Source organism: Mustela lutreola, chromosome 5 (assembly GCF_030435805.1).
Source record: "Mustela lutreola isolate mMusLut2 chromosome 5, mMusLut2.pri, whole genome shotgun sequence".
Lineage (NCBI taxonomy): Eukaryota > Metazoa > Chordata > Mammalia > Carnivora > Mustelidae > Mustela > Mustela lutreola.
Genome location: NC_081294.1, coordinates 94,260,407 through 94,287,789, shown reverse-complemented (window position 1 = coordinate 94,287,789; position 27,383 = coordinate 94,260,407). Strand labels below are relative to the sequence as shown.

The 27,383-nt window shown below is 34.7% G+C and overlaps 1 protein-coding gene across 4 annotated transcripts in view; it reads left to right on the top strand.

Annotated features, from left to right (window-relative positions):
* ADAMTS6 (ADAM metallopeptidase with thrombospondin type 1 motif 6) overlaps positions 1-27,383 on the top strand; it is a 303,174-nt gene that overhangs the window by 188,279 nt on the left and 87,512 nt on the right. For 3 of the 4 annotated variants that reach the window (XR_009353976.1, XM_059175096.1, XM_059175093.1), the window contains 2 exons: positions 13,767-13,874; positions 25,184-25,329. Coding sequence is in view for 3 of the 4 variants with exons in the window: in XM_059175096.1 (XP_059031079.1) it covers positions 13,767-13,874; positions 25,184-25,329 (254 nt within the window). In the remaining variant the exon portion in view is untranslated. The remainder of the gene's footprint in view (positions 1-13,766; positions 13,875-25,183; positions 25,330-27,383) is intronic. The other variant, XM_059175095.1, reaches the window with a different exon arrangement.

Below are 27,383 nucleotides of genomic sequence, written 5' to 3'. Positions count from 1 at the left end.
ATGTGGAGGAAAGGGAATATTTGTGCACTGATGGTAGAAATGTAAAGTGGTGCAGCCATTATGGAAAACAGTATAGAGATTTATCAAAAAATAAAAAAAAAAGAGGGGTGCCTGGGTGGCTCGGTTCATTAAGGAGCTGCTTTTGGCTCAGGTCATGATCTGGGGTCTTGGGATGGAGTCCTGAATCGGGCTTCAGGCTCAGTGGAAACTGCTTCTCCCTTTCCTTCTGCACCTTTGCTCCTGATCTCTCTCTCAATTAATCAAATATTTCCAAAAATATAAATAGATAGATAGATAGACAGAAAGAAATACCATATTATCCAGTAGACTCACTTCTGGGTGTATACCCATTATTATTAAAATCAACATCTTGAAGATATATATTCATAGGAGCTAAGATATGGGATCAGCATCTCGAAGAGATATGCATACTCTCAAATGCATTCCAATATTCACAATAGCTCAGACATGGAAGCAAGCTAAATGTCCATTGACAAATAAATGGATAAAGAAAATGTAAGAACTTAAAATGGCATATTATCCAGGCCTACAGAGATGGAGATTCTGACATTTGTGACAACATGAAAGAAACTGCTAAGTGAAATAAGGAAAGTACAGAAACAAGGAAGTACAAATACTACAAGATACCATTTACATGCAGAATCTGAAATAGTCAAACTCATAGAAGCAGAGAGTAAAATGGGAAAACCTGGGTGGGGGGGATTGAAAATGAGGAGGTACTTGTTGAAGGATAAAAAGTTCACTTACCTAAGATGAGTAAGTCCTAAATATCTTCTCTACAGCATAGTACCTATAGTAAACAATACTCAATTGTGTATTTAAACATTTGCAAAGAGGATAAAACTTGTGTTAAGTGTTCTTATCACACACACACACACACACACACACACTAATAATTCAGAGAATGAGAGGAAGCTTATGGAGGCATAGATATGTTTAGGGCATAGTATGGTGACAATTTCATGGATGTATACTTATCTCCAAATTCATGAAGCTGTGTGCATTAATTGTGTAGAGCTTTTTGTGTGTCAATTATAACTTAATAAAATGGTTTGAGAGAGAGAGAAAGAGGTGATTGCTCATGAAAAGGTATATTTAAGGCCCAGGATAGTATAAGAAAAATTAATAGATACCATAGCTTTGTTTAATTTATGGGAAATTTTTATTATCCATGAAGTTTGTCACTGTTCAGATAGACTTACAAATTAGCACATAAATACATAATAGTGCATTCTACATTGTTATTACTTACTTTAATGTAGAACTGAGCAATGTTTTATCAATGGGTCATGTATTTTGAATCCCAGCTGGAAACACATGATCTAATACATGGTTTCACTATGTGAAATTCTGCTCACTATTAACTATTACCTATGACCTTGAATTGATTGATAGATTTTACTCAGACACTATTTCAGGTGAAAAAGAGACAACTTCTTCTTATAAGCTTCAGATGGCAAAAGATATGATAGGCATTACCTGACACCTGACAGACATTCAGTAACTTTTCCCTTCCTTCCGTGAATATCTATGTTATCCATCATACCATTCCTCTATAGTTGATATACTGGTAGTGCTGTAGGGGAATCTTAAGTCATCTGTAATTGAGGAGCATATGAAGGTAATCCAAGGGCTACATTTTGACACATTCACATCCTTCAGTCCTGTTATGCCCAAATTCCAAGACCTCCCAAAGACGACCACCAGAGTCCAGAGTCAAAGCCAAACAGCAAGGGTCGTTTATTACGAGTTCGAACCCAGACCTCCGCGTACTCGTTGCTGGTGACGCTAAGAGGTCTCGAGCTCAGGATCACAACACTTTTTATACACTATTTTTTGGGGAGGCAGGGACTTAGCATACATCATAGTATCTTGTAACAAATCGCCACATACCACGGGAAAATCAAGAAGGAACTCTATAATATGACTGGCGTGCTACAGAGCGGGAAAAGGCTGGGAAGAGATTATTGGTTAGGTCAAAGGGCTGTCATTCTTCAAACTGCTTGGTTGGCACCACTAGGGTATGTGTCACCTCAGGATTGGCCGGGGTCTCACTGTCAAGCCGCGGGGTGCCAGATGGTTATTATCTCTTGCACCCATAGCTGGGTGGAGGGTCCGGGAGCAGTCATTTTGTCACGTCCAATTCTGGGTGGGGGTTTCTCTGGCTCCAGATGACTGTTATCTCTCGGCCCAGAGCCGGGTGGGGGTCCGGGAGCAGCCACTCTGCCAGGTTCAGTTCTGGGCAGGGGTTGTTTGGTTACAGAGTGCCTATAGAAAGTCTGTTGGTATTTTTCCATCTCCTCATGGGTTAGCAAGCGAAGGTACAGAAGCAGAAATAGCAGTAATGTTTATAATTTAGGCATCTCAGTCCCAGCTCAAATGCATTTTCAGACAGGCCTCTCTCTGGTCAATCTATAGACAAAGACTTCTCCCCATTTTTCTCTTTCACATTATGCTTTTATTTCCTTCAGAGCAGTCATTTCAAGCCATAATCTTTCTGCTTATTTGATTACTCATTAATTACTTAAATGTGATCCTCTAGGTAAGGCTTTCCCTAACAATTTTATCTAAAATTCCATGTCACACATACACACGTCTATGCAAAATGACTCCCTGTCATTTTCCTACTTTTATTTTTCTCCTTAACATTTATTACTTTTAAACATCTACATATTTTGCTAATTCATCTTGTTTTTGTCTGCTTTTCCCACTAGAATAGATTCTTTCCTTGGCGCAGAGATTTTGCCTATTTCATTCCCTGTTCTTTCCATAACACATAGAACAGAGCCTGCTCATGATAGGTGCTCAATGAATATTTCTTGGAAGAATGAACTGATAATTATAGTAGAACATAAGTTCTGTGAGAGTAGGAATCCGACTTGCCTTGTTCATGGCTGTTTATATAGTGAGTGACATGATGCTTGCCTTACAGTATGAGCAAAAAATATTTGTTGAATAAATGAGTGAGAAGAATTATATGGTGAAGAGATAGTGGGGAGAAGACCTTTGTGGCATTTTTGTGTATTTAAAGAGTTGACAGAAGGCTAGTGTTGCTGTAGCTCTCAAAGCAATTACCATATAAATGAGACAGAAAAGAGGTTAAGGGCCAAATCTGTGTACACTTAATAGGCTGTGTTAAGAATTCCAGGTTTTTATCTTAAAGGCAATGGGTAAGTATTCAAGGTGTTTTAATGAATGAGACCAAGAAGGATAATGGTGTGCAGAAAATCACGGAATTTCTATGACATATTATGTCTTAGGAAACCAACACAATTCTGTAGTCCTGGGAAACCATATGAGAAAATTGAAGACTTAATATAAAGTGGTCTATGTCCTTGTCCCTCTCCTTTTCTCTTCCCCTCCAAACACATTCTACACAGAGTACTAAAGCAGCCCTGCCACAGTTGATTCACATTGCCCTTGTCGCAATGCCCTTTCTTTTCTTTGTAAATGTAAGTTTACTCTTTTCATGCTGGAAGGTACTGCACCATAACTCTGAGATGAAATGAATGAAAGTGTTTATGTATATAAATTCCATAATTTTGACATAAAGCTTGCAGAATCAGGGGTATTATGGTGGAAACAAAACATACAAAGAGAAAATGTGACATAACTTTGGGAATTTTAAGCCTTTTCATTAATTTTGAATATTTCCAGGGGAAGTGTATTTGTGTCACACTATATTTTACTTACAGATCATCAATTATGGATTAATAAGAGAATAATCTGTAAGTGGTTAGTATGCCATATTTTTCCACACTATGCGATGACAGATTTTTAGTATCTAAAAGATCTAAAAGATCACAATGAATATATAGGTTTATATATAAAACTGAATTTATTAATTTATAGTAACCAAATATGGTTGATATTCAGTCAACTCTACTGAAATGTGCACATTTTCTCACCTAAGGAAATCTACCCAGTAGGCCAATTTGTTATCAAAAGGTTGTTTGGTAAGCATAAAGTTAAGATATAGGATGGTATAAATTATTTTTATTAACATGTTAACTCTAATAAGAATACCATCATGCTATATCTGCCTGGAGTATAGCTATTTGTAGACAGAGTAATCAGCTGAAGATAAGATAGTTGAGTTGTCTAATCAGGGTATCCTCCTTCTGGAGAGTGCTTAATAAAGCCTGACATATTCTGTCTCTCAGAATCAAGTTTTTAATGTTTTCACACTTACTCCCTTTTGTTTATTATTTTATCATCACCAATTAGTTAAGATTCAAGTCATTATTGCTTTCTACTTGAGAATCCTTTTAATAAAAGGACTTTATTAGTCTTTTTGGGGAATTGTTGGCTACCTACCTAATGTTTTTTTTTTTTTTAAAGATGCAGATAACTTGGATGGGCTTGGAAAGAATGATAGTGAAATATTTAGAAGTACATATAAGGGAAGTTTAAAGAAATAGAGTTTGAGTAGCCTATAAAAAAGAAGGCTAAATGTTGTCCTTAAAACTGTCTTCAAGCTTTGGAACATTTATTATAGTTTGGTAACAAATTGTTCTCCTTCCCTACCAAGAGCATAAAAAAACACAGTTGTCTTAATTTTTACAGCTGGAAGGTTGTAGATTAGGTAGTAGGAAGAATTTCAAGTTATTAAATACTGGAATGTTGCACTGAGGGAGATTGTAGAAACACTTTCCTTGCAGATTTTAAGGTGGTGTAAATATTCTACAGTGTGGTTTGATATGGAAATAATATTCATGGAATTATTTTAGCATAGCAATATTCTTTTGGAGTCCAGACATTTATACATATTAGGCATATATTGAACAAGAAGTTGATTTGTTTTTATTTTTCTTGAATTTCAACCTCCAATGTTAGGTCCATAATTACTTGCATTCTTAAATATCACCTGTTCTTACTATGGGTTTGCTTCTTAGAGGTATTTTTCAAAACCATTTAATCATTTTTTAACCTCTTCAAATTGATAATTATTTGACTTGCATTCCTAGATTCGTTCTTTTTTACACATATGTATGTACATATATATATTTGTATGCATATATATATATAACAAAAATATGTCTTTCTAGGATCTCTTGTATTTAAGTTACCCATGTAACAGGATTAACCTGTTTAAAGCTGAAATAAGGGTACATTATTCTCTTTCTTCAGATGGCTATTAAACACCTGGAGCCAGGCCACGAGGTCACCATATGTTGGTTTTCAGTTTTCTTTTGTGTGATACCATGATAAGTAACCTTTCTAATCAGTGATGCTCCTTTCTGACCCCTTCAGACTCTGTTCTCCCCCTTGGCTGTCAGGATCCTTTATTGCAAACAGCTGTTAAAAGATGTTACTGATAGGGTAGTCAGGACAAAGAAAATGTTTCATATACAGAGCCAAAGACCCAAGATGGCATAAGGTTTAGAGTTTCCCAAGGGCAGAAAGTGTGTGTATATCTCTTCTATGATCCTTACATTTGTTTAAAAAAATTAAACAAACAAAAACCATCTAGCTGAGGGTTGCCGGGGGAGGGGGATGGTTTAGGGAGAGGGTGGTTGACTTATGGACATTGGGGAGGGTACGTGCTATGGTGAGTGTTGTGAAGTGTGTTAGCCTGATTATTCACAGACCTATATCCGTGGAGCGAATAGGATATTATATGTTAATTTTTAAAAAAAAAAATCTAGCATTAAAGAACCTGTTTTCTCTTTGTATACTGTTTTACTTCCTTAATGATAAAATAATTATAAAATGTTTTGGTAATTTTATGATAGCTCTTTCCCACTTGTCTAAACTGCTAATTTTAATTTTCCCAAGGAAATCAAAGGGCTCTTCATCCCATTTTTTTTTTTTTAAAGATTTTATTTATTTATTTGACAGAGAGAAATCACAAGTAGATGGAGAGGCAGGCAGAGAGAGAGAGAGGGAAGCAGGCTCTCTGCTGAGCAGAGAGCCCGATGCGGGACTCGATCCCAGGACTCTGAGATCATGACCTGAGCCAAAGGCAGTGGCTTAACCCACTGAGCCACCCAGGAGCCCCACTTCATCCCATTTTTAAGTATCTTTTAAGAACTATAATTATGAAAACATATAGTTATGAAAACATTGGGAAAGTTAATTCCAATTTCTTTTATTATTTTGAAAAGCTTTTTGAGTATAAGATAATCAGTTATTCTATTCTGATCAACAAGGACCTAGTTCAGTTTTTTACAAACTTGTTTTCTGAATATGTTGTTTTACTTTAGATAATTACTATAAAACTACAACACTTATATGTATTTTTATTGTTACTTATATTTGCTATTTTTTATTGTTAATGTTTGCAAATAGTGTCATTCATTTGAAAAATCAGATAGACTAGAAGTCTGGGAGTTAATATTAAAATTTTAAATAAGGAGGAATATTTCAAGTGTCTTGTCTCTTAGAAGACCATGGAGTATTTTTAAGGAGTATTTGACGGTATCTTTTAAAAATCCAAATACATATCAGGGAGATCATATGATAGTTGCCGGGGGGAGGGGGTTGGGGAGAAGGGGGTGGGATTATGGACATTGGGGAGGGTATGTGATTTGGTGAGTGCTGTGAAGTGTGTAAACCTGGTGATTCACAGACCTGGGGATAAAAATATATGTATATAAAAAATATATGTTTATAAAAAATAAAAAAAAAAAAAAATCCAAATACAAAATATTGTTACATTCAAAACTTCCAATAATAATAAGTTGATGTCTAAGCTTGTATAATGAGTGTATATGTTATGAATTAATACATCATAGTCTTAATTTGGAGAGATCTTCCTTTAAAATATAGGTATAGGATAAGAGAGCATTATGAACATTGAGTAAGTTTTTATATTACATTAGAAAACATTTTTTTATTGGCTTGTGACTTTATTCAATTGTAGTATGTTTAAGAGAAATAAGAAAGTAATTAGGTTATGTAGAGATATTTGGAGCATTAATATCAAATAGAGCTGATTCTAATCCAGGTTTGGTTAGGATTGAAGCAAATTGCTAAATCTTTCTGAACCTAACGTTTCTCACATTTTCCGAGATTTTAGCGATGATTAAGTGAGATACAAATATGAATATGCCTCACATGGTTATTGACTATACCCTGAAAAAGTGTTCATGTTAGTTACTTTTTTTTCCTTTGCCTACAACATTGCTGCCCAGAAGCTGTGAAGTGTATGCTTTAGTATCTTCAGTAATGGGAGATTCAGTTTTATTTCATCATTTTTCAGAAGACCTTTTTTCTATACATTGAACTCAAATCTGCTCCCCCTGGCTCTTACCCATTTATTCAACTGACTTCTAAGTTGGCATTTATATTTTGTTCCTATTCCTTTATATGACTTGCTTCTTAATGTCTAGGAAAAGAGTTTCAGTTTCAAAAACATGACAAACAGTAAATACAATCACTCTTCCAGGTGTAAAACAGAAAATGTCAGAGTAACAAAATGAATAAAACTTAATTAAATATTATTTATTTAGCTACAACATGTGTTTCTTTTTTTTTTTAAGATTTTATTTATTTATTTGACAGAGAGAGATCACAAGTAGGCAGAGAGGCAGGCAGAGAGAGAGAGAGAGAGGAGGAAGCAGGCTCCCCGCCGAGCAAAGAGCCCGATGTGGGACTCGATCCCAGAACCCCGAGATCATGACCTGAGCCGAAGGCAGCGGCCTAACCCACTGAGCCACCCAGGCGCCCCTACAACATGTGTTTCTGTGATGAAAAGACACATGAGTAAATTAGCAGACTGTGGAGCGATGCCAGTATAATGCATACATCTTATTTTATTCATATATGATTGTTTCCTAGTGTATTAATGATGTGAAGTTAAATAAGCTTTCTCACAAAGAGAAAATCTATAGTATTACATAAAGTCTCATAGAAAAAAATCCTGCAAGTCCAAGAGGGGTCTTTACTAACGTAGTAGATCACTTAATGGCTCCATTCCCAAAGCTTTAAACTATCAAAATCATGAGGGCAAATAAAAAAATTAATTATACATCCTTTGTGCTATTTTTAAAAAATGGTCTGATAAAGAAGATATATATACCTTGAATCTAATTGTTAATTTTTATGAAAATGGTGTCTGTTGGAGGCAGATATCCTCAAAGACCTATATCTCTAAGTAGAAAGCATCAGAAGTCACAGGGTTTAAGGCTACAAAGGGTTCAACTGACTAGGGTGCTGGGATCAAATGCAGAGATTTAACAGTGCAAAATTTTCTGGCTGTGAAATTACATAGGTTTTCAGTGGTCTGCTCCAACATTATTTTTCCAATAAATCCTGTTTTCCTCATAAGTGGTCTTATAGAATGCAGGGGTTTTCACAGGATGCGTTCATTACATTTCAACAAAAAGCTTGTGTATATCAGAACAAAAAGGGTATTCCAGAAATGAAGAGGTGTTTTAGTTCAAATGGCAAGCTGGTGACCTGATGTTTTCCATGTTAGAATAGGAGATACCATCTTGGGTATGAGGTAAAGGACATTTCTAGAATGAAGAAATAGCTAAATGGAAATAACAAGTGAGTGTCTGCCCTTTGCTTTAGATGGGAGAAAATAGCTCACATAAGAAACTGAAGCTCTATCTGCCTCACATAAGAACAGAGTATGACTTTGTACAGTCTCCATACATGGTGTTGACCAAATACATCCACATGAAACAAAAAACAAGTGAAACCTTGGGATGTATGGTAGAAAGCTACACTTCTGCAATTCAGGAAGCACAGGATGCTCCATGAAAAAACAAGATTTCCTGAAGACAAGCTTGAAGAGAAAATAACAAACAATGTGAGGGAACAATCCACCAGGACATGAACAAGCAGAAAGATTAGCACACCAACCAAAAAATATATAGTAAATACAATAAGGATTTAAGAGACACGGTGGTTAGAATGGCAATATCCGATATAAGTTGAGTAGAATTTCTGGAAGAATGGGGAAGAATATTATAAAACTTTTATAATATACAACTAATTATGTAACTAATAATTTTCAGAATCAAAGAAAGATACAAATTCAAAGCATGAGCACCAAGTAGATAAATAAAAGAACACCAAGATACAGCGGTGAAACTGCACTATAGCCAAAACAAACTCTTGAAAGCAGCTAGACCTGATCACAAAGGAACAGTGATTAGACTGACAAATGATTTTTCATCAGCCTCCATATATGGAGTCCAGGTGACAATGAACTTAATACCTTCAAATGCTCAGATAAGATCAATGTTAGTCTAGAATTCTATAAGTCAATTAAAATATCATTTTAAAAATGAAGGTATAATAAGTATATATTTTTTTAAATGGAGAACAAGAGTCCCTTGGTACCTGGGTGGCTCATTCAGTTAAACTTTGAACTCTTGATTTCAGCTCAGTTCATTATCTCAGGGTCGTGAGATTGAGCCCCACATCAGGGTTTGTGCTCAACAGGCAATCGGCTTGAGATTTTCTGTCTCCCTCTCCCTCTGCCCCTTCCCCTTCCTCTATCTCTCTAAAATAAATAAACCTTAAAAGAAAGGGAAAAAAAAAAAAAGAGCAAGAGTCTCTTGCTAAATAACTCTGAAAGGATGCATGTGAAAAAGAAAGAATTTTTATTCAGAAGATAAGGCTGGGACATAAGAAATAATCAATAAACACATTGATCTGCTTTAAAAAAATGAAACAAAACAATGATTATCAAGTTTGGGGCAGTGAGTGGTTCACAAGCTTTTAGACTTTTGTAGGCAAGGGAAATTTCTCCCTGAAAATAAGCAAACCAACACACGGTTGTCAACTTTTAATTTTGCCAAGTAGAAACATTTTGTCAAGACTGCCATTAACATCTACACCCAAAAACCCTGCTCTCAGGGACCTTACACTCTATTGTAATACCTTAAAAGGAAAAAGAATAAAACTAATAAATAAGAAGAATCGGTTAAAATAAGAAATTTAGTTTCATTTAAAAAAATTTAACCACAAAAGAAAAAATTTAACCACATTGATATCACTCTTCTAATTTTATCACAGAATATTAAAAACTCCGTAGAGCAGTACAGATCTATGGCATTTAAGCTCTATGTCTCATTGCACCCTACCTTCTCCCTGGTTTCTGTAAATTCTTTGATAATGCTATTTTTTCATTACACTAATATAATGCCTAGTGAATAGTAGATGTTCAAGAAATATTCTTGAATGAATGGGAAATAGTGTTTTGTTTTATCAGGCAATCCTCCCAGTTGGTTAGAAGTTGAGCGCTTGAAATTAGAGAGTCTATTTCCAAATTTCCCTTAGTGAAGACTGTTGATAACTTCACTCTCCTTCCTTAATCTCAAGGGCAAGCACAGAGACCAAAATTTCTCCTAGAGAGTCTTCCCAAAATAAATTGTAGGGTTAGAGAAGGGAATCACTCTAACATAAGCAATGGTTTATTAGTTCATAGAAGTCATAAGAGTAATCTTAATAAATCTTAACTTCTCCTATAAAGAAATATGAGTATGTGAAAGAGAACTATGTTCTTCTTGAGCTAAGATGGTGGATAGTCCAAAAAATCATCAATCTTTCTCACTGACCGTACTCTATCATCTTATTTATTTTATTTAAGGAATAATCTACTATGATGGTTGTTGTACAAATTCCTCAAGAGCCAAAAAACTTCAGAATGCATTTAAATTACTAGTGAACCATCTTGGGACCTTAGGGTGCTTATTTGGTAGCTGATAACACCTATGTATATACCCATGCAAATATATCTTCCATGTTCTAGGATCCAGCAGTTTAAAGAAGGGTATTTCTGAGTGTACAAATATGTTCTCTGGGTGCCTGGGTGGCTCAGTTGGTTAAGTGTCTGACTCATGATCTTGACGTCATGGGATTGAGCCCCTCATGGGGTTTTGTGCTCAGCATGGAATCTGCTTGAGATTCTCTCCTTCCCCTTCATTCTCCCCCTCTGCTCCTCCCACTCACTTATGTCCACACTATCTCTCTCTCTATCTCTCTAAATTAAATAAATAAAATCTTTTTTTTTTTAAAGGAAAAATTCTCATGTTCTTTCAGGTACTGTGCCTCTTGCTATCTTAGTAAAAAATAAAATTTTCTTAGTTTTCATCTTTCAAGTGAATTTTTTTTTATCTTGCAAAATCTTAATTGAGATGTCATGATCTTTATTATCCAAGTTGACATTTCTAGATAAGAGACCTATTTGAAAACTCTTCAGAGCCTTTTCCGAGAATAGTTTAACATCTTGGGAGTATTTCCTATACATAGATTTATAGTCCCGTGCTTTAGCCTGTAATTTGTGGGAAGTTAATGCCCTAGCAAAATTCCAATCCCCAGGAGTCCACTAGGTAATAAAATCCTGTTAGCAGTGGGAAACTACCTTTCAAAATGTGTTATTCTCTATAGGATAAGAAGGCTCTATCAAAGGCTGTACTATGAATCTTGAGATTAAAGTTTTGGAAAAAATATCTTGAGCCCTTGATATTTTGGGTAGAGATTTTCAAGGCACTTTTAGTAAAAAGAGTTTCTCTAAGTTGACCTGTTATTGTGTTTTCCTAATAGAAACTATGAACATTGTCCTTTTCAATGACAGAATTTTCATTTCACAGTTCTATCTAAACTTCAGGCTTCTTTTACTTCTGTCTAAAGTAAGATTTAGACCTAATAAAAATCATAAAAGATCAGGAGTATAGTCCAAGATTATGGATAATTTTTTTTGTAATCTTTTAATACATTTTTAAATAATGTTTTTCTGTTGTAGTGAACACGTTTTTCTTTGAATATGGATATTTTTGAGGTATGGGATAGTATTTTAAGACCCTAAAATGTTAGTTCTACTATTTTTTTAATATTAAACTGAAATAATATATTTAGGAACATACATTAAGAAACTGTCTCCTATAGGAAAAGAACACTAAAATAGTATAAATAACTTTCTCATAAAAGAGCAACTGAAACTTTAAAGAAAGGAGGAAGTACATTGAGTTGTAAGAACAGGAAAATTATATTATGATCTATAAGTACCTGTTGTTTATCTTTTGTAATGTTTTACCTTTCTTCTAGCTCAGTATTTCTCCAAATAGAGTTTAAAGTAGATAATAAAGTAAAGTAGTTATAGAGTAGATTTATTCAGAAGCATTTTTAAAGTCTAATAGAGGGGAACCTGGTAGTTCAGTTGGTTAAGCATATGCCTTTGGCTCTGGTCATGATACCAGCGTCTTGGGATGGAGCCCTGCCTGAGGCTCCCTACTCAGCAGGGACTGTGCTTCTCCTTCTATCTCTGCCCACTGCCCCCCAACTCATGTATGAGCCCTCTCTTTCTGTCTCTCTCAAATACATAAATAAAAACTTGTTTAAAAAGCCTCATAGAAATTATATGTCTCCTTTTGTGCCTGGTGGAAGGGAGCATCCTAAAGAGGACCCCAGGGAAATCCTCTCAATGTTATACCCTGTGGAGCATTTCCACAGTGAACCAGTGAATTAAATACATTACCATTTTGTTTCTGAACTGTGTTTATTTGACATAAGATTTTATAATGGTGTTTTGAGAGTAAAAAGAGCAGTTGGGGAATAATAGCAATGAAAGTGAATGTTATACATAATTTTACCTTTGCTGTCCAGATTAATATATTTTTATTTCAAATATATGTGTTTTATACTAAATGGTTCTGATTTAATTTCAAAACTTATAATATCAGTAATGATGCTAGTCAGTGATCATATATTTAAAAAACTGAAAAATTTGAGTATTTTCTTCAAAGAAGTCATAGTAAAGAAGACAAGTCAGCTTTAAATAACATCTGAAATATGTCAGTTATGAAAATGACACATAAGAGCAGCATTTGTTGAAAACCACATTTCCCTTTCATGCAGGTGGGCTACACTGATGATCTGCAAATAACATTGCTAGATTGTTCTTTATGAATTTTAGAAATAACTCCCTGTCCTTGCCCATGGTCTCTCTCTCTCTTTTTTTCTTTTTAAAATGGTATTTGAATATTACAGTAGGTCTAGGAAGTCATCCCATGGTAACACTTTATTAATAATTGGTAGGTTTGTACAATTGTATATTCTTAAGAATAATAAACATATTTCCTTTCTACATATTCATCCATTCTCCCTACTCTTTTTTTAAAATAAATTTTGAACAGATTTTTAAAAAATGATTTTATGTATTTATTTGACAGAGATCACAAGTCAGCAGAGAGGCAGGCAGAGAGAGAGAGAGAGGAGGAAGCAGACTCCCCACTGAGCAGAGAGCCCAATGAGAGAGGCTCAATCCCAGGACCCTGAGATCATGATCTGAGCTGAAAGCAGAGGCTTTAACCCACTGAGCCACCCAGGCACCCCTCTAATCTTTGATAATAATGAAATTTCTTTTTCTTTTTTTTTTTTTAAGAATTCTTTTTTAAAGATTTTATCTTTAAGCAATCTCTACACCCATTGTGGGCCTTGAACTCACAACCCTGAGATCAAGAGTTGCAAGTTCTACTGACTGAGCCAGCCAGATGCACCAGGGCATTAGTGAAATTTCTATACACTGTTTTTTATAGATCCTAATTTTAAAAACTAAGTATTATTTATCCACTAAAGTAAGAATTATAAAGAAAAATAAATGATTCTGCAAAATGGGTAACAGTATCTTGCACAAAAATCTTCATCTTTTATGCTTCAATAGCAGAAAAACACCTGGGATGTCTTTTTAAAGTAATGTCGAGTGCACATATGTATATTTTATGGAAGAAGTAGACATGATTTTAGTCTCTACTTCTGATCAACTTGCTTTTTGCCTTCTTTCCTAGGAAGTGTGTAGAGAGCTCTGGTGTCTCAGCAAAAGCAACCGTTGTGTCACCAACAGTATTCCTGCAGCTGAAGGAACACTCTGTCAAACTGGGAATATTGAAAAGGGGGTAAGCTCAAATGATTTATTATCTATTTGATAAGTAGATTGATCCATTTCTGGTGTTGATATTCAACCCCTAGGAAATCATGCATACTAATTTAAAATGCACTTGAGAAAATGGTAGATACGTTGCCTGATGAATTAATTGGTACATATAGATATCTGCACATTGCAACGGTTAGGAAATTACAGTGATTATTTATTTTCAAGCTCAATTGCACCTTTCTGTGCATATATGTGTATATATTTGTACAGAAAATCCAATAATCTTATTGTCATATAATAAGTCTGCTTAGTCATAGAAGTTGAGGTTTCTTTCTGATAAATAATTCCCACAAGTATATTTTATAACTAGAGTCAAACTAGAGTTGATTTAAAATTACAATATAAGAGAAAGGGCCAATAGTAAATAAAGAATTTACTGAGCATAGAAATTGTAGCTAAATAATTTTAGTTTGATCAGTCTAGTTTAAAAAAAATATCATTATTAAGAATTGTTCCAACAAATAAGAATAGTTTATGCTATTTCTGGAATTCTTTAGGAACTGTTTTATATGTGAATTCTAGAATTTATTGCTACATACTGAATTTACAATAATAACTACTACTGTCTTCTGTTCTCAGTTCTGAATTTGTCCATGTTAGCTGGGGTATTTTCAACAAAGATGGTACACTGAATTTCAGGTTGCAATCCGATGTTTAAATAAAAGAATGAAAGCTTTTGGGCAGCTGTCACAGTTTTATTAATCCTTGCTGACGGCTTCATTTAGGACCCGTAACCTAGTGCCATGTTGATGGCTTTTCTATGCTGAGTTTGGAAATGTTGGTAAATTGTGCTAAATGTATGAATTGATAGGGTCATTTTTAAAGGATTAAGGATCCTTCTTTGAGACATTTTACGTAGCCAATAAAAATACAGAGACCTTCACACACTACCAAAAATTCCTTTTTTTTTTTCACTCAAGTAATAGAAAATATTAAGAACTGCATTCTTGAAACAGTCTAGGTTTATTTTGGAGTCAGCAGTTCTTGTCAAAGACAAGTAGCAATTTACATCAATCTGTACTTAGAAGAAATACATAATAGTACAGGGGAGAAAGTTATAGGTTATAGTGAGAATCTCTTTCTTTATTGGCCCTTGATTGGTTATTATTCTTTTTTTTATTGATTATTATTGTTTTGATCTAGTACATAGTTTCTTTTTGCCGAGAATAATACTATCACTAAACTTGATGGCTCTTTTTATTTTACTTTATTTTTAAATCCCAAACATAAAGAGTTAATTCTTTTAAACATCTCACAGTCCTCCTACTAGCATTCTATAAATTTATATAATCACTTCAAGTAAGGAAACCAGGAGTAGAGGCTATCTGAGAACACATAGCTCAACCCCACTAATCATTTATATGGTAGACACATATTTAATATCTTATCATTTGTGCTTAATATTAGGACCCTCAAATATTATATCTTACCGCTATTTGCACATATATGATAGAGGTGATTTTTTTTTAATTACTGACAGTTTTGAGGGATACCAAGAAAACACTCTCAATAATATTAAAGCTAACAGTATCAAATTTAAATTTAGATAAACAAATAGAGATATAATACTTTAAAACATACACACAAATAAGCACAGACAGGAGAAAGTGAATAAAATGGGACAAAAATATATTTGATTTCTTAAGATTCACATTCTTTTTTTAGAGCTTGTTTAAGTAATCTCTACTCCAAGCATGTACTTGAACTTATGACCCTGAGATCAGGAGTGGTATGCTCTTCCGACTGAGCCAGCCAGGCACCCCCAAATATTCACATTCTTAATTTTGGTTAATGGTTGTCAACTTTTTGATCCCTAAATCCTTTCTTCAAATGAAGTCTATACAATTCTGACATGTACATTTAAAAAAATGGAAATACTCTTTAAAAATTTTTTTAAATTTTTTAATAAACATATAATGTATTATTAGCCCCAGGGGTACGGGTCTGTGAATCGCAAGGTTTACACACTTCTCAGCACTCACCAGGAAATCCTCTTGTTAAAAGAACTCCTTGCCTACCTCCTTATCCTGTCCTTGGACCCTTGTCAGCTTCTAACATGCCTCAACAAAACATCTTGGACTCCATGAAAAACTATTTAAGAACTTTGTGAGTATACAAAGTTTGTGTATGAAGAGATCATTCATATTCACAACATCATAGTTTAATATAGTCAAGATGTTGGATTTTACCATCTAAAATTAATCTACAGGGCTCCAGGCTCAGGATAAAGCCTACTTTAAATAAATAAATAAATAAAAGATTAATCTTACCAAGCAAATAATAGCCATTCTTTCAGAGATGTGGAAGATCAATAGAAAATTTATGAAAGTGACTAACAAATCTTAAATGAGTGAATGAAAAGAACAAATACATATGCAAACTTGAAAGGAAAGGAGCAAAGTGCTGGGAGAAGACCCTCAATCTACCTATTATTGTTAGTAGTGAATTTGTGAAAAGGCTTTCAAAGTACCAGATCAACCTACATGTTTAAGAGAAAAAAATACAAAGACCTAGAAATGGAAGCTGACCCATTCTTTATTTTTTTTAGTTTTTACTAACTGCACTTGCCATGTTATTTATTTGCTAATTTTTGTTGTTGATTTCAGTTTGTTTTTTTTTTTTTCTTAAAAGGGAAACATATTTACTTTCTCCAAATATAGATTTTTCTCTTAAGGCTATATCTATTTGGAAATTAAACCAGAACTCAAAAATAACCAAAAAAAAAAAAAGGAACGAAATTAAACCAGAACTCGGAATTTTTACTCCAACTGAAACAGCCATGCAAAGAGCTAGTGACACAGTTAAATTAGAAATTTCAATTGGTCTAGTCAATTTTGTGTGGCATTAAAATATAGTTGGTATTATCAGTATCTATGATGGTGATGATGATGATGATAATGATAATGAAAAATTTTAAAGTATTTATGCTGGGCCAGGCACATATTTGTTCTGTTTAATATTGGCAAAAATCCTATGGTGGGGGGGATACTGTTTTAACCCCATTTTACAGATGGAAAGAGTAAGACTTGAAAGCCTAAGATTACACAGCCATTTAAAAGCAGAGCTAAGACTGCAATCCAGATCTTTCTGATTCCAAAGTTGAAACTTTGCCCCTCTACACTGCCTCTGATTTTACCTTACCCTCAGATAGGAAATTTTGCAGAGAAAAAAGCAAATTTTTGTTGTCACAGAAATAAATGAGTCACTGAGCCTGAGATTGGTGGTGACAATGTATTTTACCCTTTAATGTTAAGTGGATTTTTCACTTATCTACCTGTAACAATTCATTATCTCAGGAATTACAGTGAGAAAATACTGTGAGCAGAACATTGAGGTAAGAACATGCAATTGCGTTACAATTGGCAAAATAATAAATCTCCACTTTAAAACAGGAGAGATCTAGGACTCCTGGGCTTTCGTTTGGCCGGAGTCATAATCCCAGGGTCCTTAGATGAGTCCCATATCCAGCTCCTTGCTCAGCAGGGTGTCTGCTTCTCTCTCTGCCCACCACTTCTCCTGCTTGTGCTCTCTCTCTGACAAATAAATAGAGAAATAAAATCTTAAAAAGAGAGAGAGAGATCTATTTCAACATTTCGTGGAGATCTTGTAAGGATGGAATAAGAAGATATCTCAGTAAACATTTTGTGGACTTCCTTAGTGGGAAGGTGCCAGTGTATATTACTAGGACATCATCATTCATTTCTTTATTATTTTTTCAACCTTAGATGATGGTGGGCAGAAAATTCTTCACCAGACTATCTTAACTGGCACTAATGAGCATCGGAAAGCATAAGCATGAGTGTGTGTGTCTCAGAAACATGAATGGAATACCCATGGCTGAACTCTGTTCTTAACTTTGAATTTCAAAACTACTGTCTTCAAAAGGAACAATAAAAAACCTATATCCTATGTAGCCAGCAGGATAAAACCAAAGCTGCTCATAGTTTTTTGAATAAATACTTAAAAAAAAAAAAGTTGGGGGAGGGGAGAAATATTGCTCAAGTGATAGCATAGACATATCCAGAGGACTGTATCCACAATGATCTCGTCAAACTCTGGCTGCAAAAGATATGGGATCCCTGCCCGGGGGCGCAGTTCCACAAATGTTCCGTGTAAGTATGGGAACTGTTCCATGCGCATTTAGCAGATGGAGTAAGAAATATGGCCAAAAAATTAAAAACTGATCTTTGCGTGAGTCCTGGGGGGTCTGACATCGCTATTACAGCCATTGGATGTTTGCCTGAATAAGCCATTCAAGTATTGAATAAGAACCATATGGTCTGAATGGATGTGCTCAGGGACAGTAGCATTAACCAAAGGAGGAAATTTGATGAGCCCAGACGGTGCACTGGCACTGTGTGTCCACGGGTCACACTCCTACAAATCAATCAAGATAGCTCTCAGCCAAAAGAGCTTTCCTTAGTCATGGCATCAACAATAGCTCTTTGCACAGGAATCAGAGGGATGCCATACATGATAAAATAATAAAGATTTAGACTGTAAAAACTCTGGTAGTAGTGTTGGCATTGTTACTGAGCAGGATACTAAGGAAAATCAAAACTCAACCTTTACAAGGTCTGATGGTGACCAAAGAAGTTTCCAATCCTTGATTTACTGCCAAAAGGTTCATTTAATGATTCTACAAGACCAATTAGAGATATAGCCCAGTATTTAGGCCTACACCTACATAACACTGATTCCTAGTATCTTTGCATGGGAAACATCGGACTGGATTAAAATAGGATTATTATATACCCTTTTAAAGCATTAGATATGTAATAGGACATTTGCAGCCCTAGATCTTAATTCACTTGAGATTAGAATATATGTTTTGACTGGGTCCCAAACTATAAACACAGGAAGTGAAAAAGCAATATTCCTTTCAATTGCTCTAGAAATTTAAATAGTATGGGATGACAAGTTCTGATTTAGAATTTGGGCTGCAATGAGCTTTTGCATTCCTGCACCTGCACAGTGGAAAGATAAGGCTTTTAATAGTGCTGTGCTCCAACTTTCAGCTTTTCTGATGTGGGAAGAATGTTGCGTATTGAATCACCAATATCACTTCCTTCAAAATTTTAGGATTTCCTTAGGGGTCTCTCATTCCAGATGCTGGCTGAACCCAAAGTGCTGGCTATGGTGCAAGATGTACCATAATCATAACTTTAAATGATTCTCATTAAAAAATATATATTATATATATTTTAAAATACTGTGTATAATCATCCTGAAATTTTGCTTCGTGGAATTCTGATAAATTCTCATTTACATTGTCTGATTTGTAATATATCTTGTTTGAACATAATTCCCTGATGGAGATCATGAAATTGAGTGGTCCAATATCAAAAGATGTTGTTTATTAATGGGTAAGTGGTTTTTTTAAGCAAACTTTTAAAGCCTCAGTGGAATGTATCATCTTTCTAGATCATTTTAATAACATATTTATTTTATTTAGAAGGAATGTGAAAAGCAAGAATGAGCAATATGAGATTTTGTTCTTGAAATGTGATAGTTTTACTTCTATCACCTTTCTGAATCTGTTTTAACATACCTGAATTAGCAAAAAGAAGGCCAAGATTACCCAATTTATCCAGAAAATTTAGGCTGAAGTAACAAAACTGACATTTAGACCAGTCCAAAATTACTAGTTTGGATATAACCTTTGAGAATAAAGATTTAAAACTGGTCTTCATCTGAATATTTAACTTATGTAGTTTAAGAAATGAAGTAAAATTCTCTGCCTGTAAAATAGAGCTTTTACAGATTTAGCAACTACAGGTAGAAAAAAAAGAAAATAGAAAATACAACACTCAAAATTCTCAGCTTTATTCACTTATAGGTTTATAAACTTTAAGTTGCTTTATTTGGTGTAATCTAATTATATTACTTACGACTTACATTAAAGTCTTGGTGTATATTGATGAATGTAATAATCTAGAAAATTAGCTCAACTTGTTCCACATGAAGTTCCCTAGAAGTTTCTTAAAGTGTTTATTATTAAGTTAAATAAGTTTCTTCTCTAAAATCAATGTACTATGTTAAGATATTTACCAGTGCTGGAGCAGAGAAATAACAAGATTTCCAAAGAAATCCTTTACTGTAGGTATAAGACAGGGAGAAATGAAATAAAACTCAAAAGACCATTTTGCCAGAGATCAATATCAACCAAGTCTTTTGTTAGATTTATAATTTCTTTGAAGGCATGTCTGCATAGAACTAATTTCTGAAGTTGTCCTAATTCAAACCACATTGGATCTGACTAAAGTTAGTCCCTATCTTTATAGGTAGGGAATCTGAGGAAACAAATTACTTGCTTTGTCTCAGGGATATTGCTAGAATCAGAACTCAGGTTTGTAACACAGACTACATAAGACTGAATTATCTTGCTAACTAATTAAGTTGTTAGCTGGTTATTAAGCTAAACACTAGTCTTTTGTCAGTTGCTAGATAACTGATACCTACAATACTTCTTGGATTTTTCATTTTTTAGCCATTAATATTTGTTGTTTAACTTGATGATACAATATTCTTTTATGTTATAACTCCATGGAACAGGTATAATTCAGTAGTATGAATTTTTGCAATAAAAGTTACGGGTAAGTGTCTTATGAAATATTGCTCTGTAGATACTAATTTATGATAAGAACTGAAGAACATCCTACAAACTAAATATTGTGTTTGTCTTTTACCTTAAGTGTAAGTTTTAACAGGAAAACAAGCAAATTTATGTGACTTCTCTTCCTGCCCTGCATTTTGTAAGCATCTAGGAAATATATATAACAATATTATAAAATACTTTGGAACCTACCTCTTTCAGGATTCTTATGGCCTTCATCATTTCTGTGTCCCCTGAAAAATGCAAAAAATAAAGTTTTTATCTCTAAATTATAAAAATACTCAAAAAGGTCTGAAATAACTTGTTGCTGTACAATTGTACCGAAGAGTTTTTATCTCTAGAGTTATTTTGTATTTTATAAAGTAAAGATAGTCTAGTATACTTTAATAGTCTAATATGCTTATAATATATAATCTTACACCTACATTGTTTTTTCCCCAGTGATTTCTGTGTATTTTGGACAGAGAATCCTTTTTCTATCCAAAGTGACTTTAGGAAAGTCAGCCTCCTTAAGGTTCTGGTTTACTCCTATGAATAAATGAAGAATTTAGATAACATGAATTCCAAAGTCCCTCTGAGCTTTAGATGCAACTCTGTGATTATATAAAATAAATATAAAATCAAATTTGAATGTTATTTGATATCAATAATGCTAAATTTTCAACGTGAAAAATGGGTAAATTTTAAGATTCGTAATTTTTTAAGAAGTGTTAGTTGCCACTAATTGAAACCACAGGGAACAAAATCAGTAATTGATGATCAGTACTACATTGCTCAGTTACTCCCATAGGAAAAAAATGCAGTCATAGATATTGCTTGGCCCAAACTGTGACTTTTGTGTAGGTGAAGGCCTAACACAATTGGGATATCATTATACAAATGGTTCATTTTCAAAATCATTTAAGTAAACCCTAGCCTGGCAGCTGAAATATTCTCTCCCTCTCAGGAGTATGTTGTTATTAGTAGCCCTGCTCTCAGGATTGATACTGTATTATCAGTTCAGCCAACTACAATGGTTCACCATTTGGACAGTTGTATTTTTTTTCTTCATGGTAATTTTCACAAAACTAATTATCTTTCATAATATCCTACTTTAATATTTATTAGACTTGGGATCAGGATGCTTTGCCTTATAAACAATCAGTTTTGGCTTTGTCTTGCCTAATTTTTGAAGGACAAATGATAATTAATTGGCCAGTACTTCTCAAAAAAATTCCTTTTATGTTGTTAAAACTATTGAAATTGGCTGAGTGCAACTACCATGGAAACAAAGATGAATTTGACTTTTTGTTTACCCTCAGTATCTCCTTTCTTACATTTAGTAACCAGAATAGAGCACAGAATTCTATAATTTAAGTAATGTATTCATTCATTCAGTACATTTTTGTTGTGTATCTACTACCAGCTAGACACTGTTTTAGACAGTCAGCATTTCTAATAGAACACTCTGTGATGGTGGAAACATTCTGTATCTGCTCTGTCCACCATAGTAAGCACTAGGCACATGTGGCTATGGAGCCCTAGAAATGTGGCTGGTAGGTCTGAGGAACTGAATTTTAAATTTTAATTAAATTTAAATAGCATAGTTATAGCTACATAATGCTGTATATTAAATATATATGTATTTTTTAAAAGATTTTATTTATTTATTTGACAGAGATCACAAGTGGGCAAAGAAGCAGGCAGAGGGTATGGGGAGAAGCAGGCTCCCTGCTGAGTGGAGAGCCTGATGCGGGACTCGATCCCAGGACCCTGAGACCATGACCTGAGCCAAAGGTGGAGGCTTAACCTACTGAGCCACTCAGGAGCCCCAGTATATTTGTATTTAAAACAAACAAACAAACAAAAAACAGGCTTATAGAGGACAATTTGGTGATTGCCAGTGGTGGGAGAAATGGGTTGACTGTTTTTGGCTTTGTCTTTTTAGTTTAAACAATTTTTTATAATAAAGGATATTAAAAATTCTGTCAACAAGTTAAAAAAAATGCTGAGACCCATCAACTCTAGGAAGAGATAAATGTGCATCATTCACTGTGGAGAGAAACAAATCTTCCTAAGGGTGCTTATTGATTTCTTTCCACATTCTGGAAGATTTGTGTGGTCTTCCAAGAATTCAGTATCATCATCATCATCCAGGACTGGCAGGAACTTAACTTTCTCCAGGACTTTGGAAGGATATGAGTGCTGTCCACACCACATTTAGATCTCTGCAGTTGCATAAGCCTCATTCCTACATGTGAGCATTCCATTTTAACAATGATACTAGCTAATATGAGACAACCAGTGTTCTAATCACTCTATGTGCCCTACTAGAGGGATGGTGTTATAATTCCCATTTTACAGATAAGAAAATGGAGAGCCAGAGAAATTAAGAAATTTGCCCAATGGTTACTAATATTTACAGAACTCTTACCACATACCAGATACTTTTTACTCCCTATGTACCATGTTCTTCACATTACCTTTTTTTGCTCTCACGTGCTATAGGCTTTATTATAATTTACATTTTTATTTATGACGAAGCTCAGGTGCAGGTAGGTCAAGTTACTTATTCAGTATCTCAGTTCTTATTCATGTCTCAGTTCTCAACTATCATACTATCCTGCCTGTCAGGATATATTTTGCTAGAATAACTTGATTATTTGTGGGCTTAGATTCATTGCTGAATTTTCCCCTTCAAAGCATAGATGAGTTGCCTAAAGTGAGTGTGGTGCTATGTTCATAATTTTTAAAATAAGTAAACGGCCATATGTACATCTCCTGGTTTTACATACTAATGAGATGAGACAAATACTAGAGAAGTAATTTGAAAGTAATTTGAAAAATAAATAGGGTAATTTAAAATAGTGGTAAGTGCTAAGAAGGAACTAAAATAGGAGGATGTAATCTCTAGTACACTGTGGAGTTGGAGGTGGGTGGGTGAGAAGGAGTGGAGAGGTATCCCTCGTTAGAATAAGGGTAGTCAAAGAAAGACCTCTCTGATGAAAGGACGCTTGATTGAGACCAAATAATGAGAAGATAGCAACATCAGTAATTGGGAGGAAATATTCCCAGAAGGACCAGCAAATGCAAATACCCAAAAGAGGGAACAAACTTAGTGTATTGAGGAAAAGAAAGAAGTCCAGTGGTCTGGTCCAATCTGCTAGAGAGAGTAAGACTGGAAAAGGAGGCAGGGGTCAGATCACAAAGTCCACTCCTGACCAGAGTGAAGGGAAATAGGAAAGTACTGCAGTCATTAAGCAAAGTGACATGATGTGATAATATGTTTTTTTTTTTTTGTTTTTTTTTTTTTTATAAACATATATTTTTTATATACATATATTTTTATCCCCAGGTCTGTGAATCACCAGGTTTACACACTTCACAGCACTCACCAAATCACATACCCTCCCCAATGTCCATAATCCCACCCCCTTCTCCCCAACCCCCTCCCCCCGGCAACCCTCAGTTTGTTTTGTGAGATTAAGAGGATAATATGTTTTTTAAAAGAACTTTGAATGCTTACTAGAGAATGGGCTGATTATGGGTAAACAAGTAAAGGCATAGAGAACAGGTAAGAAGCTATTCCATTTGCCTGTTTTGCCTGAGGTGCTAGCCATGCAAATGGTGAAAAGTGAAAGAAATCCAGCTATGTGGCAGTAGTGTAATAAACTCATCACTTTCTAAGCATTGTGTATCAGAATCCTTTACGTTTTAATATGAAGTTGAATTTTTATGTAACAATCTGACATTGCTACCAGTTATTCAACTCTAATAATGTTTCTTATTGTTATTCATTATAAACAAATGACTTTCACAGCATCAGTATGGTTTGTCAAAATTTGATAATTCAGAAAAACACACTGATAAAAGCCTAGCAATGCTTGTTTTTTCAAAAAGGCTTTCATTTTTACCATATTCTGCAAATAAGATTTTTCATGTTAGAGTTATGAGCTGATTATGTGATGTCTGCGTCTTGATAAATTATTCCTGGCTCTCTACTCACATGCAATATGTGTGGTTGGTTTACTGCAGAGTAAAGCTGAATGAATTCCAGTACACATGTTCATGCAGGGACTATACACATGGCTAGTCAGTGTATGTAAGAGTTTTTTGTACCCTGTCCCTAGTATCTTGGCATTACTTTTATTATGTCTGCAGGGCTCGTGCAGATGAAATGCCACAACACATTCTTTTACTATTGTAGCCTCAACCAGTCTTTTTTTTTTTTTTTTTTTAAGTAAAAGCAATTACCATCATAAAAATTCCTTACTGGGGAACTTTCCATATTGCGTTATCATTCCATGAACCTAATAATAGTGGAATATAAAGAAAAAAATTTCATGCTAAAATATCTAAAAAAGACTTTTGAGTTCTCTTTAGTGAGAAACACTTAGGGTTCTGGAGGAAGCGAAATAAGAAAAAAGGAAGTAAAGTCAAGCTTTCTAGACTTGTGGTACATCTTAGAGATTTATAAATCATTGCCTAGCTAAAGATAATTTGCAAATCACATGCACCTTCGCCATTGTCTAAACACAGTTAAAGAACTCTCAGTCTGTTATCTATTGGAGAATGCTAATGCCTATAATTGGTCATTGCCTGACCCTTATGTATTTCTAACCTGATAGCTCTATCTGCCTAAAAGCTAATTCTGTGTTTTCTGTGAAATCTTGCAGTGGTGTTATCAGGGAGATTGTGTTCCTTTTGGCACTTGGCCCCAGAGCATAGATGGGGGCTGGGGTCCCTGGTCACTATGGGGAGAGTGCAGCAGGACCTGCGGGGGAGGCGTCTCCTCATCCCTAAGACACTGTGACAGTCCAGCGTAAGTAGCTAAAGTAAGCCGGAGCCAACAAAAAGACACAGTTGGAAATGATTCAAAGCTGTGGTTTCACATGTTATCTGTAAAAACGTTTCACTAGTGAGCCAAGTGTTTGTCTTCTGAACAAGCAACAGGCACAGGAGAGTGGAAGAGCCTTGTTGGACACTCTTTTTCTTCCTTCCCCCTTACTGTGCAACTAAAAAGAAAAGAAAAAGAAAAAAGAATAGCATTGTGTATCTATCCCAGGTATAGCCAGACTTATAATCTAGTAATAATCAGATAGATTTCCCCCTCCAAAAACAACTGAATTATGGATGAATCCAGGTCTGCTCTTAGCCACATTACCATTATTCCCAGGAAACCTAAGGTCTTTTCACATGTCACATAAAATTATTACTGCTACATTAGTATTAAAAGGACCAATGAGAGCACTTCAAGGGTTGAAATGCCTTGATTCGCATCACAAATCACAATGAAAAGAATACTGCCCATGTGTTAAAATAGTTTCCATTCACATGCCCCTATTAATCATCTTCCGGAGCTGCCACCACATTTCTCCCTGTGGCTATTTTATGCAGGTCGGACTGTTCCTCTCCCACCACTCTTTTTTTCTCCGGTCAGAGTCCCCCTGGCGAAAGGCCAGCCCCATCAGTATTCTTTGGTAGCTGTATTGCCTCTCCCTCCCACCAGCGCCCATTACAGGTGGACCTGTCCCGCAGTTAGACTTTCCTGTGCACCCGGAGACTGAACTGCTCCTTAGCTGGTGCACATCAAGTGCTCCCCTTTTTGTCTAAAGCTCAGGTGGCAGGCCTCCTTTCCCAACTAATGTTCGGTGCAGCATGGCTTTATAATATCCCTTCTGCTTTTTTTCCCTTTCTGGGGTAGTTATATATTACTTAATATATAGTATTATATAGATCCCTCTCTTTGGTTCCCCTCTCTAAATATCTTTCTTCTCTTTTACTCTTTTTAGCTTGAAATTATTTCCTTTTACATTTGTTCTGTGTTTCCATTCCCCAGCTTTCTTTCCATTATTATCTTTCTGCTAAACAAGGCTAGCTCACTGTCACCCACTCACAAACTAGTCATGCTACCATCATCCCCACACCCCTGTTTTTGTTTGACCAAACCATGTCTCCCTAGCTGAGTAAACTGGGCCATTCCTTTTCCTTTTTAGAATCAGTATCCACCAGCATTCAAAATATATTGAAAATGTAACTTTAATTATTCCATTGACTACCAGTAAGCTGAAATTATACTTGATCTTTTTCAAACAAGTACAGAGTAATTACCCAAGTTCAACTGCAGGCTACTATAAATTAGTAACCAAAACTGTAAACCTCAATGATAATAAGTATTATACCCAGATCCTTAAGAGAATGACTTGGACTTCTTTTAAAAAAAGAAATTGGCTTTTTCCATTCAAAATAGCATGTCCAAATAATAGCATATGGCTTTCCCTGATGTTAAATACTTAAAAAATTAATTTATATGAATTTAATATTGAACATCTTTTTCATTAATTTAAGTGTAATATACAGTATGTATATAATGCAAAGCCATCTGGTTTTTAGGTATAATTTTTCAAACTTCATGTAATGAGATTGAAATTCATTTCTGCATTATTTACTTTGAAATGAAACTATTTCCAGAGAGTTACTTTATATTTTCTCATTTCCAGTCTGGAAAAAATACTAAACTTACTATTTCCTATTTGGTGAACAGATAGCATCAGATTATGTGTTTTGTTGAATATGATTCAAATGGTTTTTCATTATAAGTAAGTGATTGTAAACTCACTGTGTTGAACTGAGCACCTGCTTACTATGATTATTAGAAAATAAATTTATTTAATTGCATTTTCTTAAGAATGTAAATCATGACAAGAGTCTTGTAAAGTTATTTATAGTAAACTGCCTTAATTTTTATGTTCTACAACCATAATCATTATTGCTAACAATCACCAGCAAAATTGTTATTTTAATAACTAGTAAAATGTCAAATTTTGTATTTTCTTAAAATAAATGCTAATGTGTTTTCATCAAGTAATATATATA